Below are 16,503 nucleotides of genomic sequence, written 5' to 3' on the forward strand. Positions count from 1 at the left end.
ACTGGTACATAAAAATGTTGTTTCATAAGTCCTGTTTCACAAAATAACTTTTAGCAAAGCCACTATAGAATTTTCATATAAGTAATCCATCAAGTCTCCAGTCTCATTGGTAAAATTCAAGTATTTATCAAGCTTTCTATAATTCAAGATATAGCACAAAATAGTTACAGAAACAATGTTAGCACATTTAAAAAGTTAAAGGCTTTGTGTAGTTTTTGATATTTTATTCAGAACATTAAAATTGTGAAATTGTTTATTTTGGCAAAAAGAAAAATTCCCAAAGATGATTTTTTTTCTCTGAAGGTAGAGTAGTGTATTTTGAATGTAAAATATTAGACGCTCTAGCTCTATTATATTTTAATGTAAAGTTGAAGGCAAAGTAAAATTTTACTGCAAACACTTCAGCATCTTTGGGCTGAATAACAAAAAGGCCACAAAGAAAAATGCAAATAAAATTATGTTCTTTTGATAATCTCCTAAAATAAATATCCTTTTTTTGAACCCATACACATCAATACTGTATCCTTATTTTACCTTCTAAAACTATTGTTTGTTAATATAATTTTCATTAACTTTTAATGTTTTGGGGTATTTATTTGTAATATTGTATGTAATGTGATGGAGGGGTCAAAAGTAAAAAAAGAAAATAGGCAATTATATTCTTTGTTGCTTAAAAAAAAATTGCCATTATGGAAGCAGTAGTTTTTTAAATCAAATAAAATATATTTTTAAAATTTTCAATTTCTATTGAATACAGATTGTACAGGCAATAAAACTTGGGTACTAAAGAAGATCAACTGGATGCAGTGAGACACCCAGTTTGCATATCACTAAGATTACTAACATCTTTATCAGGTGTTCACTTGCTTGATTCCTAGTCAAATCCTATTCTACTACCAATCAAGAGGAGGAAAAATGAGGATTTAGGAACTGGAAGAGGAAATAAAGGATTGGCAATATTTATTAGGTGTTTCAGCCTTCAGATTAAAAAGGCTAATTTTAAATGAAAAGGGATTCCCTGCACAGATGCCTATAGAAAGTTTGTTGTCCCCCCCAACCAAACAAAAACAAAAACTGCTTTAACATCACACTGTATGTATCATAAATATATATATATATATATGTATATATTATTACAGTTACTTATACAGACTACTTTAGGCAATATAATCAAATTTTGAATGACCTTGCTAATTTTTAAGGCATCAGTGCATCAAGGGTAAAGGTAAAGGTCCATGAAATAAATATAAACATAACAGAGCAAAAGCTTATTTTGTGGCAACAACTACAAAGTAATTACTGTACATTATATCTGTTGGCCACTTTCATAAATATGTTCATAAGAATTTATATTATTGAAAAAAAATGCTACAGCATGAATTTCACATCATTTTTTAACATTTCACTTAATGAACTAAATCGATCAGGTAAGATTCTCATCTTCACTGTTCCATCAGCTCCACAAGAGAAAATGTGATTGGCAGGTCCTGTCTCAATTTGCATTACTCCAGTTCCAATGTTTCTGAAAATGGATTGCCGAGCATGTTCATTAATAAAAGTATGAAGAAGATTAAAGGTAGATAGGCTCCAAATCTGAAAAATATAAGAGCACAATTAGCATGAATACTTACTTTAGAAAAACAAATGGTTAAAATTTATTTGAAACTAGCACTATTTGCTCACTAGCCTTTAAGTAGAAATAACTAAACTTAACTTGAGGAAAAATTTCAAGCAAACAAAGATACAGGGATAAAATGAAAATGCTGTCTTACACAAAAGCTTTTACTTTTTAAGCCTCTTTCAAACTCACTTATTAGCAAAAATTATGCAAGAGAGGATTTTATATTGCTGATAGCATTTTATAAACTAGCAAACAAAAGTCTGGCTAGATTAAGTAACAAGTACAAGCTACCATTTCAAGGTAGTAATCAGGCCCTAAAATTAATGTCCACCCCTTCGGTCTCTTCACTATACAGCTATCTCAGTTGTACTGTAGTGATTCAGGATTTCCTCTATGAAAATAAAAATAATTCTCAGTATCCAAAGAAAATAAAACAAACACTTGTCTTCTGATGACACCCATCCCCAAAAAAGGGCATCTGTAAGGCCATCTGTAAACAGAACTACTTTGTTACTATTCATTTAAAACATCTGGTAAGTTCTGAGGGTCATGATAAAACAGACTAGTCTGATCTAGAATAAACAATCCTTTAATCTGAGAAGAATGAATGATTTCAAGGCATTAGATTTTACACACCTTTATATTGCCTTCTGCAGATCCTGTGACAAAGTATTCTTCAGTTGGATCTACAGCAATTGCTTTTACTGGAGAGTCATGGCTTTGGAAAAATTGTCTCTGTTGCCGTTGGCGAAGATCAAATACCGAGGTAAAACCTTTTCTGCCTCCTGATAGTAACACCTGATGTTTTGGAGCATATGCAAGCACTGTAGCACCACTATCATGGCAAATAAAAGCTAAAATTGAAGAAAATTATGCAAAGATAAGATTTGCTTTTTTTTTTTTAAATGAAAACCCAGCCTGTAAAAACTTTTATTAGTATAAATGTTGAGTATTATTAAAACTGTTTATTCTGAAATCAATTTCTTTTTAAAATCTATTTCAAGTGCTATTTTTTTTTATCACATATTCATTGAATATTACAGGACATAAGTCAGCCTACAAAAAGGAGCAGACTTAGAGAGTCCAATGTAGGGATATATTTCATTTGAAGAAGTACCCAAATCAGTCATGATCACCTGTAACCAGGTTCAGGATTTAGCTTTTGAAAAATCCTGCCCTAGAATATACTTCCTCTGTCCAATTTTCAGTTCCTTTTTATGTGTTGTATTCACTCATTAGAATGAACATTCCCTGAGGACAAGAGTTATTTTCACTTTTTACTTTCATTCCCAGTATAGCACTGTGCTCAGCTAACAGTAAACAGTTATATGCTTTATCTAATCTAACCTAAACTGGGAATTTATTCTATGAGACTAAATAACTCTAAAAATTCATCTTGTGGCTATTCTATAGTAAATGTCTTTCAAATAATACAGTACATTGGATCTCACATTTGTATATCCATTTCTTCTTTGAGCATTCTATGGTATTTAGTAAGCCAGTTCAGCTCAGTTTACTGTTTTTTGTTGTTTTTTGTTTTTTTAAACCATCCTCCACAATGTTCTACAAATAAGTTTATACAATAAATAGTTTTGGTCTATGGATGCAACATTTTTGTATTTGTCTATATATATTTGTTGGAGATTACTGGCTGAATCACTTACTGGATTCTTTCAGTCACCTCACTGTAGAACTTTGAACCTTGGATAATTACTACAAATGGACTAAGAGTAGGGGAACATAAGCATCACATTTAGGGAACTGCAGTGTTTTCTAAGATACAAAAATGCTTACACCCATGTTTCTAATGTCAAAATTGTTCCAGTGATATTATTTAGCAATCAATCATGAAACGTCATAATCTTAGGAAAATTAAGATGACAACGCAAAAGATCTTTAAGATCTGGTGTGATGTTGTGAATGAAAACCTTAATTAAACTTGTTCAAAAAGTCTGGGGTCTGAATTCTTTAGTCACTGATTATGCAATCATGGGTTGTCACTTAACTTTTCACTACCTGGTTCCTCATCTATAAAATCCCTGATCATGATACCTGGGTCATGATAGTTGTGTTATTAGTCTTAATTAAACTCATCTAAATCCCCCCTCCTCCCCAGGCTGGGGTTAAATGGCTTGCCCAGGGTCACACAGCTAGGGAAGTGTTAAGTGTCTGAGACCACATTTGAATTCTGGTCCTTCTGAATTCAAGGCTAGTGCGCCACCTAGCTGTCCCCAAACTCATCTAAATTTAACCTTCACATATGAACATCTAAAGGCCTGGATTTGATTGTTGTCAATTACTTGTTCTAGCATCATTTTTCTAATGTTTATCATATGTTCATAGATGATTTCAAATGTTATATAGTTCAATCCCCTAATTATATAGATGAAGAAATTTCAGTCAAGACAGGTTGTCACACAATTATTAAATTTCTGAGTTGTGCTTTAAATTCAGATCTTATTGATTCCAAATCTACTGCTCTGTCTCATCTGTAAGCAGCTGTTTCCTGTCCTACCCTTAACCTGACACAGCTTTTTCTCCACACATCTTCCATGACCCCAACTTCTCTAGCAGTGTCCCCAGGGAAGTTTTGGAAGTTTTAAAAGTTTCTCCCCTCAGGAGCTTTCAGGTCTAGGATCCATAAAATGTCTAAAGCAGATGAGCTCAGGGGCTGCTACAACATGGTGGAATAGTCTTAGGCAATAGAAGTCACTACAGACAGCTGTCTAAATGAAAAGACCCATTCTAGATGGAAACTGGGGGAAAAGAAAACCACCTCTGTAGCTTGTTGTGTATCCTTCTAGTATGTTTTTGATGGATTGGAACAAAGTAAGCCTTCTTCTTTGCTCAGTGCTTCACAGGTCCCTCTTTTTGTCCTAACATTAAACTAAGACTATGCTGACTTTAGAAATGTATCTACAAACCCGTAAATTTTGTTTGCTACTCTTTATACCTTATGAATACTTCCTTTTCAATAAAGCTTTAAGTAAATTTCCAAGGTTATAAGCATATATACTTTTATTAGACTTTATTAGGTGCATTACATTCCTTAGCAAGAACATATTTTCTATACTTTAAGTTGTGATCCAGAATCTAAATCATTTTTCCTCCCAAACAAAATTTTCTTCATCAGTGTTCAATTCCCAAATCTTCTGAAACACTTAAAAATACTGTGTTTACAATGTTTTCAGTTTTTTGCTCAAGAATTGACAATACTTTAACAGTTTTTGAGTTCTGATGCTATCTTTTCTCCCAGGTGAATCATTATAATTTCTAGAAAGCTTGTCATGCCTCAGATATATGTTTCCAGAAGAGAGCAGACCTAAGAGCTATCATCATCTGATTGAAAGATATGGCTTGTTTTGAGAAGGATGCTTTTTAAAAAAAAAAAAATCACATCTAACACTAGAAGAGACTTCACAGCAAGTAGATATGAATCAAATATCTCCAGAAACGAGTGGAATTATGGGCAGCTTAACTATTCTTAAGCATGCTGATGCCATATGTTTCAAGGAATAAAACTTTTCAAAAGCATAATAGTATTTGCATTTAATTATCACATCTATTGAACATACAGTACAATGTAATAGATAATTGTCTTATAAAATCTATTATCTATCCTAACAGATTATTTAACAGTATCATAGTTTTATTTTTATGGTAAAAGGACATTTTAGAAATTTAGACCTACAAAGCAATTTATGAGATAATTGCAAGCAACCTTGACATAGAAATGTTAGTGTGGAAACATCTTTGGTCCTCTTCCTAACTATCAATCGCTTTAATTTAGTCTACTAAACAAACAGGAGTCAGACCAGGGATCAGGGAATATAGAGTTTGCTCTTAGGGTTCCCAAAGAGTGACTTATAATGATAACAAACAATGGAAAATGTTAATTACAAATCACAAATCTACTCTGTTTTGATGATGCCTTTTTATCTAACATTAGTCAGTATCCATTTGCACTCTTCACTCTCAACACTTTTATATTGTTTATAACCTACTCTCTGAGACTCAAATATTTAATAACAACAATAGTTAGGATCTAGAGATTACTTTAAGCTTTGCAAAGAGCTTTAGAAATGCCATCTCTAAAAGATCTTCACAGCAACCCTGGGAAGTAGGTGTATTATCATTATAATTACTTTTATTTTACAAGTGGAAAAAAAACTATGACTGAGCAAGGTCACCTAGCTAATCAATGTTTGAGACCAAATATGAACAGTGCCTTCTTGAATCTAAATTGAATTCCTGATCTGCTATACTACCTGGCCACCTCTGTCCTTGTTGCTAAGAAGGGCTGAGCAGACACAATTCAATTAGCTAGGACATCTCTACCTACTCTTCATTCTGAGTTCTGAACAGGGGTCAGGAGTGGTTAACTTGAGACCTTCTAAGTTTTTCCTGAACCCACACTTTGTATAATTGTATAATATAATTGTAACTATCCAAATGTAATAATGATGTAATGATTAACATTAGAGTTTTAAAAAACAAAGCCATTTAAAACTTTTTAATTCCATTACTTGCAACAGTTATGTACTTACGATGAACCAAGCTATTTGCAGGTGCCACAAGAGTATCCCACAAACATACGTTTCTAGAAAAAAAAAAAAGTTATCACTAAAATTTTATATGAGTGTTTTAAGAGATTAGCAAACATAACAGCAAATATATGTTTCATGGCATTACAATCTCCTTTCATAATACATTTCAAATTTATCAAATCCAATTTTTGGATCACTCCAAAATATTTATATGTGATTGCATTTTCATTAAATTTTATTCACAATTTAAAATACTCTCAATTCTAAATGAATCTGTGATCATCTATTTCTGCATCCTTGTTTAATGATAATGATTATTTACAGAAAGAAAAATAACAATATAGAGGAGCCAAGATAATAGATCAAGGGCAGCCACCAACAGAATTCAGAATTCCAACATTCCTCTCCAAACAACTTTAAAATTTTAATGCTTCAAATCAAATTTTGGAGTGGCAGAGCCAACAGAAGGTCAAGATGAGAACTTTTTCTGGACTGAGAAAACCTTAAGAAATAGCAAGAAAAACTGTATGAAATGGAGGTATAGACCTATCTGAAAAGTACATGAGATGGCAGTGACACTGGTGATAGCAACAATGGCAGCAGCAGCAAAGGCAGTTTTGGAAGCTTTCAGGCCAGATATGGTAAGACATCTGGTCAAAAAGAGATTAAAGGGAACTGTTTCTGGCACTGAATACAGTTAAGTGTTGAGTGGCAACCCTATTGCCCATATGCAGTGAATAGGGAAGAGAGTGGGAAAGAATTTGGAAGTCAAAATTTTAAAAGAACAGAATACCAAAAATAAATAATTATAAAGAAATGCACATTAAAGAAAAAAGAAATTCCAGAAAGGAAACTAGCATCATCAGTCTATTCTTTAGCCTTAAAATGATTGTAATGCATGTATGGAAGAATATAGGCTTGTGTAAGAATTTCATTCAGTAACACATATTGGGTTTTAGGGGATTTGACGATTCTTTGTGTTAAGGATCATGAATAAGTGAAGGGGCAGGCCAATTCTCCGAGAGCCTCCACAGCTGTGAATCATACACTTGAAGAGTTGCAAAACAGCCTTTACTGACACAGGTGTTGCTTGTGGACTGGGAATGAAATAAATTGGAGGCAGAGGGAAGAAGAGAGGTCAGAAAACATAATTGCCTCTAAGTCTCCTTGTATCATCATCATCATCCTCTCACATGAAGAGATCTATTGTGTAGGTCTGAGTTAGACCTCCAGTAGACACTGGCAGGTAGCTTCCTGATCACAAAATCCTTGAATGACCTCCTTGGGACACACAATAAAATGGCCTACAGTTTCCACCTTGCTTATTTTGAGAACTGTATGGCAATCAAAGATGTTATTTGAGTTGAGGCTCTCTTAGGTTAGAGCACTCCAATGTTCCACTCTCTTAAATTCTTTAATCTACCATTACTATTAGTTGATGTTATTTCACATGTTATAGTTTACAAAGCATTTTACAAAAAACATCACATTTGATCTATGTTTGATCTACAAACTATCTCTCTTCACTCCATGCCCCAAATGACCTATTTCCTAACAAAAAAGACAAACTAGGAACATATTTTTTTTTTTAGTAATTTTATTCCATTGCCAAGAATCCAATAACAAATTATTTCTTAGGACTAAACCTAGACATGAATTTCAGAGACAAAACAATGTTCTTCTTAATACTAAATTTCCCTACTGCCAAATTTAAATACAGGTAAATGAAGGATTATTAAAACATTTAAGACAAAAGATAATAATAAAGCAACAACAATAATAATTTTCCCAAAAGATTGCTTATACCTATATATAGAATTTAGGGATAAAATCTCACCTGTTATCAGTTGAAAGACCTGCTGTGGCTATCAGAGAAGAGGAGCTAATGAAAACAAAATCATTAGCTGTTTTGTTATGACACTGCCATGTCTGAAATGAACAAAAATAGGAATATTTTTTATGTAAGTTAGATATAAAAAGATTTGATACACAGTTACATGCAACATTCAGAGGCTATTTGTTTCATGAATAGCTTATCAGAAACCCTCTGTTGCACCTCCAACCCATATCAAATGGTGTTAATTAAAATAAAAAAAAAACAAAAAACATTCAACTACTTTTACACACCACCACTAATAAAAGACTTAAATGAAAAATTTCAAAACAGATTTCAAATTATTTGTATGGTTCAACTATTTGTGCTATTTTTACCTCAGAGAAAATCAAAAGGTAACTGATTTATTAAAAAACATTTTTGTAGAGTAGCTACATGGTGCAATGGATAAAGCAATGGCCCTGGAGTCAGGAGGACCTGAATTAAAATCTGGTTTCAGAAACTTGATGGTTAGGTGTATGACCCTGGACAGGTCACTTAACCCCAAATGACTCCAAAAAAAATTTTTGTTCATAAATAATAGCTTATAAAATAAAAAAAGGCCATAAACTTTGTAAAATACTCAAAGCCAAAACTAAATTGCTCCATACTTAAATATAAGTTTAAATTGAATGTAAATAATGAATAGGAAAATAGTCTTGGAATTAGGAAGGAATAAGCAAGAACTCTTACTGATTGTGTGACCCTGAACTAGTTAGCTAATCATTAGTGTCACTTTCTAAATAATTGCTTAAGATCACCAGAGACATGTAAGAACAAAAACCAAAGACACCCATATAGGGACATGGTTCAGAGAAAACACAGAAGATTAAATATCAAAATCTCACAAGACATTTCTATTTTTAATAAAATTAGTTTTGTTTTTGTCTTTTTAAAGTAAAAGCTTACCAAATATGGCTTAGGAGTGTTTCCAGTAACCGGACAACACTTCCAGTTGGTCTGATACAAACTTATATATCCATCAGCATCAACGATTCCAAACTTGGGGAGAAAATATGAATAGAAGAATTTGAATACATATATTAACATTTACAATTTCAATATATACAATTTTTGTGAAATTTTCTAGAAATAATTAAAATATCTATATTCTATTACATTTGAAGATTACAGATAAAACTGGAATCATAATTTAAAAGTAGAACCTGATATTGGTGTTCCTAAGAAATATTAAAACCTGCAAATATGGATTTACACAAAGTTAGCTATTAAAAATCAAGAAGAGTCAATGTTGTTTCTAGCCAATGGAGAGCCCTTTGAGAGCTATACTCCTGAAACCTAAGGTAAACTCTGGAGCACCTTACCTGAAGTCTTTAGTAGAGGTATCAAATCCACAGTTGAGGGGTTAAATGTGGCCTCACAAGTGAGGCTGGAACCAGATTTTTATATAATTCGGAAATGTTTTTGTTTTTTTTAAATTAAAGAAAAATATAAAGTGACATATTGGTTTTCTTGTTCATCATGCAAACTACAGGGATTCATTTCTATTTGGGTTTCAAATCACTGGTCTACAGGCACACTGAAGCTCTGGGACAGCTCCAGACCAATAAACAGGTATCATCTTTGGAAACTAAACATTCTTTTAATAATAAATAATGCATTATTAAAGCAAGACTCTTACAGACTACAAGACTCCTACTCCTATTATTTTCAAACTAGTCTAGAACTACCTGAAGCCAGATAGTGAGCAATTTAAAGACCCTAAAATAGTTTGTATGTTTGTAGGGATGCTCTAATTTGACAATTTAAGTGATCCTATAGGAAATGGAAAGAAGCCAGTGACATAATAAAGTAAAGGGTAGTAGAAGAGGTGAGGAAGGAGTAGATTCTAGGTATGAAGGGCAATCATTGCAAAAGCATGAAGATTAGGAATGGAATGAAGTATATGAGGAACAGTAAGAAAGAAAGCTTGACTAGTTGAATATTGAGAAAATACTTTCAAGTATGACAGTTAAGAGGTCACTTTGTGAACAGATTCAACTGAGTGGTTAAGTCAGAAGTCATTGCAAGAAATTGACGTGAGAAGAGAAGTGGAGCTAATGATCTCACATAGTTTTTCAAGGATTTCAGTTGAGAAAAGGAAGAGAGATATAGGCTAATAAGTAGGGAGAATAGTGAGATTTTGGTAAATTTAGGTATTTGGGAAGTATTAGAAAAAGACTCAGTAGTTATGGATGTCTTAAATATTAGAGGGGGGAATACTGTAGGAGCAAATTTAGAAGATGGAAGGGCACAGAATCAAGACACATATAAGCAGTGCATTGTTGAAGAAGAGACTACCTCATCATAAGAGACTGAATAAGACATGATATCCTAAGTTTAATTCTGGCCTCAGACCTTTACTAGCTGTGTGATGGAGGGAAAGTCACTTAATCTTGTTTGCCTCAGTTTCCTCATTTGTAAAATGAGCTGGAGAAGAAAATAGCAAACCACTTCAGCATCTTTACTAAGAAAACCCCAAAAGGGGCTCACAAGAGTCAGGCACCCCTGAAAACAATAGAACATCTTTAATCAAAGCTATTCTTAGAACCTCCTAATTGGCTTTTTCTGCTTCAAGTCTTTTTCTCCACTGAATACACTCTTCTTATAACTACTAATATAATATATCTAGAGTGTCCAATAAACTCTAGAGTGCTATTACCTATAGGACTAGGTCTTTTACTTAACATTTACAGTCCCTCACAACTACTGGTGCCAATCTATTTATCCAGCTGTGTGTGTATACACACACACACACACACACACACACACAAATAAAATATTCCTTTATACATACTGTGATACTGCCAAATTTAAATTCTTACTGTTTATATACATAACACTATATTACCTGTCTGTTTTATCTAAACCATCTGTGTCTTATAATCCCTGTTTCCTTCAAGGTTCAAGAACTTCTACATAGAGTCTTCCATGATTGACTCAGCTGGCAGTGCTTTCTCTTCAAACTTATCTTTTATATACGCATAAGTTACCACACATATTCTGTCTCTCTCTGTTTCTCTCTCTCTCTCTCTCTCTCTCTCTCTCTCTGTTTCTCTCTCTCTCTCTCTCTCTCTCTCTCTCTCTCTCTCTCTCTCTCTCTCTCTCTCTCTCTCTCTCTCTCTCTCTCTCTCTCTCCCCTTGTTTCCTTTTTCTCTCTTCTCCTTCCTTTCTCTTTCTCCTATTCTCCTTCCATATACACATATGCTATCTTTCCTTGCTAGATTATAAACTCCAGGGGGAAAAAAGGAATAAGTAAAGGGAAAAGGGAGAGTAATTTCTAGACTGTTTTTGTGTCCCCAGGATCTATGGACTTGGCATACAGCAGACTTTAATAAATGCTTGCTGATGCATTTTAACATGAGAATAAGAATTGCCCTGTCTCCCAGAGTTTTGAGGTGCAAACAAGATCATTCATTATCTCGTCTATGAATTCTCCCCCAACAACTGAAACTCTTTCCTCTTTTGGCAATAGCAGCAGTCACCTTAGACCCCGATTAAATGGTCCATGAGTTGTTTTTAAGTCAGAACAATTCAACTCTAAGACTTATGAAGATTATTTTTTTTTTAATGTGAACTTAAATGTTATTTCTTCCAACAGAATGTAAGCTACTTGAGCCAAGAGGGTAATTTACTTTTTGTCTTTCTATTCTCAATGCCTATGCTAGATTGATTTATGTAAAGTGCTTTTAAAATTCTGCATTAAATGCCAAATAAAATTAGAAATCCCACATTTAAATTGAAATTACCTCAAAGGAATATTATGTTTGAAAGTGGAAATCTTTAAATAAATTATTTATAATCACAAATCCCTAAATATGTTCAATCTGTTAATAATTGGCTGCCTGCCTAGTCTACCTATGGTATATCAAATAAAATATCAAAATCATTCCATTGTAGCTTAGGATACTTTCTATGAAATTCTAAGTTAATCAAGCTAGGTACTGGATTTAAAAACTAAATTCCACAACAAAAAATTTTACTGATTTGCTTGACTCTTGCTCCTAAATCTCTACAAAGAATACACAAAATTATAATTATTCCTTAATATTTTTTGTAGAAATAATGTGCTTTTGCTCTTCATATGAAATTCTGCAATTTGTCCAAAGGAGATATGGGCTACTGATGAGCCCTGGGAGTCAACCCCAATGTGTAGACCTTAGCCTAACTGTAGCTGCCTGCCTTTAAGCATGCTTTTTTCCACGACTCAATGCTTAAAAGGGTAAAATGTGGGGAAGAGGCTAATAGTAGAAATTAGATGTGTTTGGTGTTATCACTACTACTTCCATATATGACATAACCTTTGTTGTTTGGGATAAAGAGATGGAAGTAGTTTGTTATCACTAATGCATAATTTAAGGTAGTTCTGTGATGATGGGGTCAGCAAAATATGCAATCATGAATTGTATCAGTGACAATATTTCAGTAGGAAGGCTCGATTGAAAAAAAATATTCTAAAATAAAAAATAAAATTTATAATGAAGGATATTTTCTGTTAAATCACAACTATCTGGGACAGGAAAAATATATCCTATATGTACAACATACTAATTTTAACAAGATATTTATGAGAAAATTAACATCTCTACAACATATAAGTTTTCAACAGTATACTATTATATGCTACCTTGTTTCCCTGATGGTTAAATCTCATTCTTGTCACTCTTGAATTGCCGCCAGACCGAAAACAGGTTATTTGTTGAGAATGACCCCACTCAAACATTCTGACACTTCCATCTTGGGCTCCAGTCAGATCTTTATAAAAAAGACAAAGACTTAAAATCTTAAAAAAAAAAAAAAAATTATTTGACATTATTTTGTTTTGAAAAAAAATCTAATATTAAGAAAACTTTAATGAATCATATAATTTGCATAAAACTAGAATTTGAATAAAATTCTTGTTGCATCATAAAACATATCCAGAGCTTATAACAAACTAGATAACAATAATAATCAATTGTACCCTTCTTTAAAATACTATTAACTACAGTTCTAGAGTACGAACAGATGTTATACACATGGCCAACTAGCTATTGTCTTTGGAAAAAAAAATACTTTCAGGGGGCACAGTGGATAGAGCACCAGCCCTGAATTCAGGAGGACCAGAGTTCAAATCTGGTCTCAGACACTTGACACTTCCTAGCTCTGTGACCCTGGGCAAGTCACTTAACCCCAGCCTCAGGGGGGAAAAAAAAATACTTTCTCTTATTTTTTCCTCATCTCTCAGATCTGTCCCTTGACCTCTGAATCTCACAATAATTTAAGTTTAACTGACATCTGTAAAAAAAATCAAATGAGATCAAAATAGGTAAGTAATACTGGATTTCTTTTTCGCTCCACACTTCTATTATTACTGACAGAGCTTCCCCATATAGTGCAAAAAGCACTAGATTTAAGGGGAAGGAGGAGGTGGGAGGTGGGAAAGAAAGGAATATCAAGAAACCTAGATTCAAATTCTAACTTTGAATTTTAGACATTATTAGGTCAGGGTTAAGTAATTTAAATTTTCTAAAACTAAATTTCCTTATACAAAAAATACTGATTATAATATTTACACTGTCTGACAATTGCTCTATATACAAGAGTTTTTAAAAATTAAAAATGATATATGAAAATGTGAGTGATAATCAGGATGATTCAGTTTCTTTTAATTGTATTTTTATTTTGGTACATATTTCCTGATTGCTCTTTATTCATTTAAGTTTTCAACATCTACATTTATAAGATTGTTTTCCTCCCCCCCCCCCCTTTTCTTGCTCAAGACAGCAAGCAATCTGATACAGGTTATACATGTACATTATATTAAACATTTTCCCACAGTAGTCATGTTGTAAAAGAAGAATCAGAACAGGGAAAAACTACAAAAAAAAAAAAAAAAAAAAAAAAAAATGAAAAGAGTATGTTTCCATCTGCATTCAGACTTCATAGTTCTTGGATGTAAATAGCATTTCCCATTTTGAGCCTGTTAGAATTGTCTTAAATCACTGTATTGATGAGAAGAACTAAGTCAATCAAAGTTAGAATGGCACAATTCTGTGTATAATTTTTTTTTCTGTTCTGCTCATTTCACTCAGCATCAGTTCATGTAAGTCCAGGTTTTTCTGAAATTTACCTGCATCATTTCTTATAGAAAAATATTATTTCATTACATTCATACACCACATGTTTAGCCATTCCCCAATAGATGGGCATCCCCTCAATTTCTAATTCTTTGTCACCACCAAAAGAGCTGCTATAAACATTTCTGTACATGTGGGTCATTTTCCCTTTTTTAATTCTTTCTTTGGGACACAGACCTAATAGTATTACTGGATCAAAGTTTTATAAGCTCTTTGGACATAGTTCTAAATTGTTCTCCAGAATGGCTGGATCAGTTCATCACTTTACCAACAATGCATTAGTGTCCCGGTTTAGAAGTGAGCTCACAAATACATATTGGCTGAGAGCTTTCCATTTTGCTATTTTATATATACCATGTTGAACATACTTATTCAATATTTCAAACAGGTGCTCCCTTAAAAGAATTTGGTTTAATTTGAAGAAATCAATTCACCTGGAGAAATAGCCAATTAAAACATTTACATTAAGAAGAAAAGAATGCCACTTTAATTCATTTTACTATGTAAATATATATGAGAACATATTATTTATATATTTATGTTCTTGGGACATATTTTATATCAAGCAGAAAAAGTAATCTATATATAAACCCTTACTCACAAGACAATATGAGTGTTGATACCAACCCAACTTTAAAATAATATCTAGAATATATTTTTTTAAGCTGCTACAATTTTTTCAATGCCTCCTCATTAATCAAATGTTTTGTTTAATGCAGGCTTACTTTTTAAGTTTCCTAGAAAGATTAATTGAAAATGAATAAGAATGTCTTAGAATGAGAAGCTTAGTAACTATTTCCTTTGATATTTTACTTATGAATATGACATTTTATAAACGTGAACCTCTAAACAAATAGTAATAAAAACTGATAAATGCTAAGCAAAAGTGCTATAAAATTAGACTTGGACTTCTTTGTTTTATAACTCATTTATAACTGATTGTGATAACATAATTATTTCCCACTAATCAAAGTTAAACATTAATGTTTCCAGAAATTTTTCAACTAAAATTAGAAAATAATTTACTCACAAAATCACAACTAAAACATTTCAAACTGCCCAAAAAGTTATCAAACTGTGCATACCCTTTGACCCAGCATTGCTGTTATTGGGATTATATCCCAAAGAAATACTAAAGAGCGGAAAGGGACCTGTATGTGCCAAAATGTTTGTGGCAGCTCTTTTTGTTGTAGCTAGAAACTGGAAGTTGAATGGATGTCCATCAATTGGAGAATGGTTGGGTAAATTGTGGTATATGAAGGTTATGGAATATTATTGCTCTGTAAGAAATGACCAGCAGGTGAAATACAGAGAGGCTTGGAGAGACTTAAATCAACTGTTGCTGAGAAGATCCAACTCACTTCCAGTTTGTTTTTTTTTTTTAAATTCATTTTTCCAAATTATCCCCTCCCTCCCTCCACTCCCTCCCCCCGATGACAGGTAATCTCATACATTTTACATGTGTTACAATATAACCTAGATACAATATATGTATGTAAATACCATTTTCTTGTTGCACATTAATTATTAGCTTCCGAAGGTATAAGTAACCTGGGTAGATAGACAGTAGTGCTAACAATTTACATTCACTTCTCAGTGTTCCTTCTCTGGGTGTAGTTATTTCTGTCCATCATTGATCAACTGGAAGTGAGTTGGATCTTCTTTATGTTGAAGATTTCCACTTCCATCAGAATACATCCTCATACAGTATCATTGTTGAAGTGTATAGTGATCTTCTGGTTCTGCTCATTTCACTCAGCAACAGTTGATAGTAGTGGTATCTCAGAGTTGTCTTAATTTGCATTTCTCTGATCAGTAGTGATTTGGAACACTTTCATATGAGTGGAAATAGTTTCAATTTCATCATCTGAGAATTGTCTGTTCATATCTCTTGACTATTTATCAATTGGAGAATGGTTTGGTTTCCTACAAATCAGGGTCAGTTCTCTATATATTTAGGAAATGAGACCTTTGTCAGAACCTTTACATTTAAAAATATTTTCCCAATTTGTTACTTCCCTTCTAATCTTGTTTGCATTAGTATTGTTTGTACAGAAACTTTTTAGTTTGATGTAATCAAAATCTTCTATTTTGTGATCAATAATGATCTCTAGTTCTCCTCTGGTCATAAATTCCTTCCTCGGGAGGGGATAATTTGGAAAAATGAATTAAAAAAAAAATTTTATTTAAAAAAAAAAATTTCAAACTTTTTTCAACCGTTTTAAGTACTCAAAGTATTTGCTTCTGGTTGTTGTCAAAAATAGAATGAAATGTTAAGTGTCTGTAGTACCTTATTTTTCTTTAGTATTAAAAGTTTTATAAATTCTATGTGAAAAAATTCAT

At 32.7% G+C, this 16,503-nt stretch overlaps 1 protein-coding gene across 7 annotated transcripts in view; it reads right to left on the reverse strand.

Moving 5' to 3' along the window:
- Positions 1-203: 203 nt before the first annotated feature.
- The window catches only part of DMXL1 (Dmx like 1), a 140,481-nt gene continuing 124,181 nt past the window's right edge, over positions 204-16,503 (reverse strand). For all 7 annotated transcript variants that reach the window (XM_074281529.1, XM_074281528.1, XM_074281527.1 and 4 more), the window contains 6 exons: positions 12,669-12,796; positions 8,951-9,043; positions 8,006-8,097; positions 6,169-6,221; positions 2,258-2,475; positions 204-1,593 (listed from right to left, as the gene is read on the reverse strand). In XM_074281529.1, coding sequence (XP_074137630.1) covers positions 1,369-1,593; positions 2,258-2,475; positions 6,169-6,221; positions 8,006-8,097; positions 8,951-9,043; positions 12,669-12,796 — 809 coding nt within the window. In that variant the 3' untranslated portion in view covers positions 204-1,368. The remainder of the gene's footprint in view (positions 1,594-2,257; positions 2,476-6,168; positions 6,222-8,005; positions 8,098-8,950; positions 9,044-12,668; positions 12,797-16,503) is intronic.

This window comes from Sminthopsis crassicaudata, chromosome 1 (assembly GCF_048593235.1).
Source record: "Sminthopsis crassicaudata isolate SCR6 chromosome 1, ASM4859323v1, whole genome shotgun sequence".
Taxonomy (NCBI): Eukaryota; Metazoa; Chordata; class Mammalia; order Dasyuromorphia; family Dasyuridae; genus Sminthopsis; species Sminthopsis crassicaudata.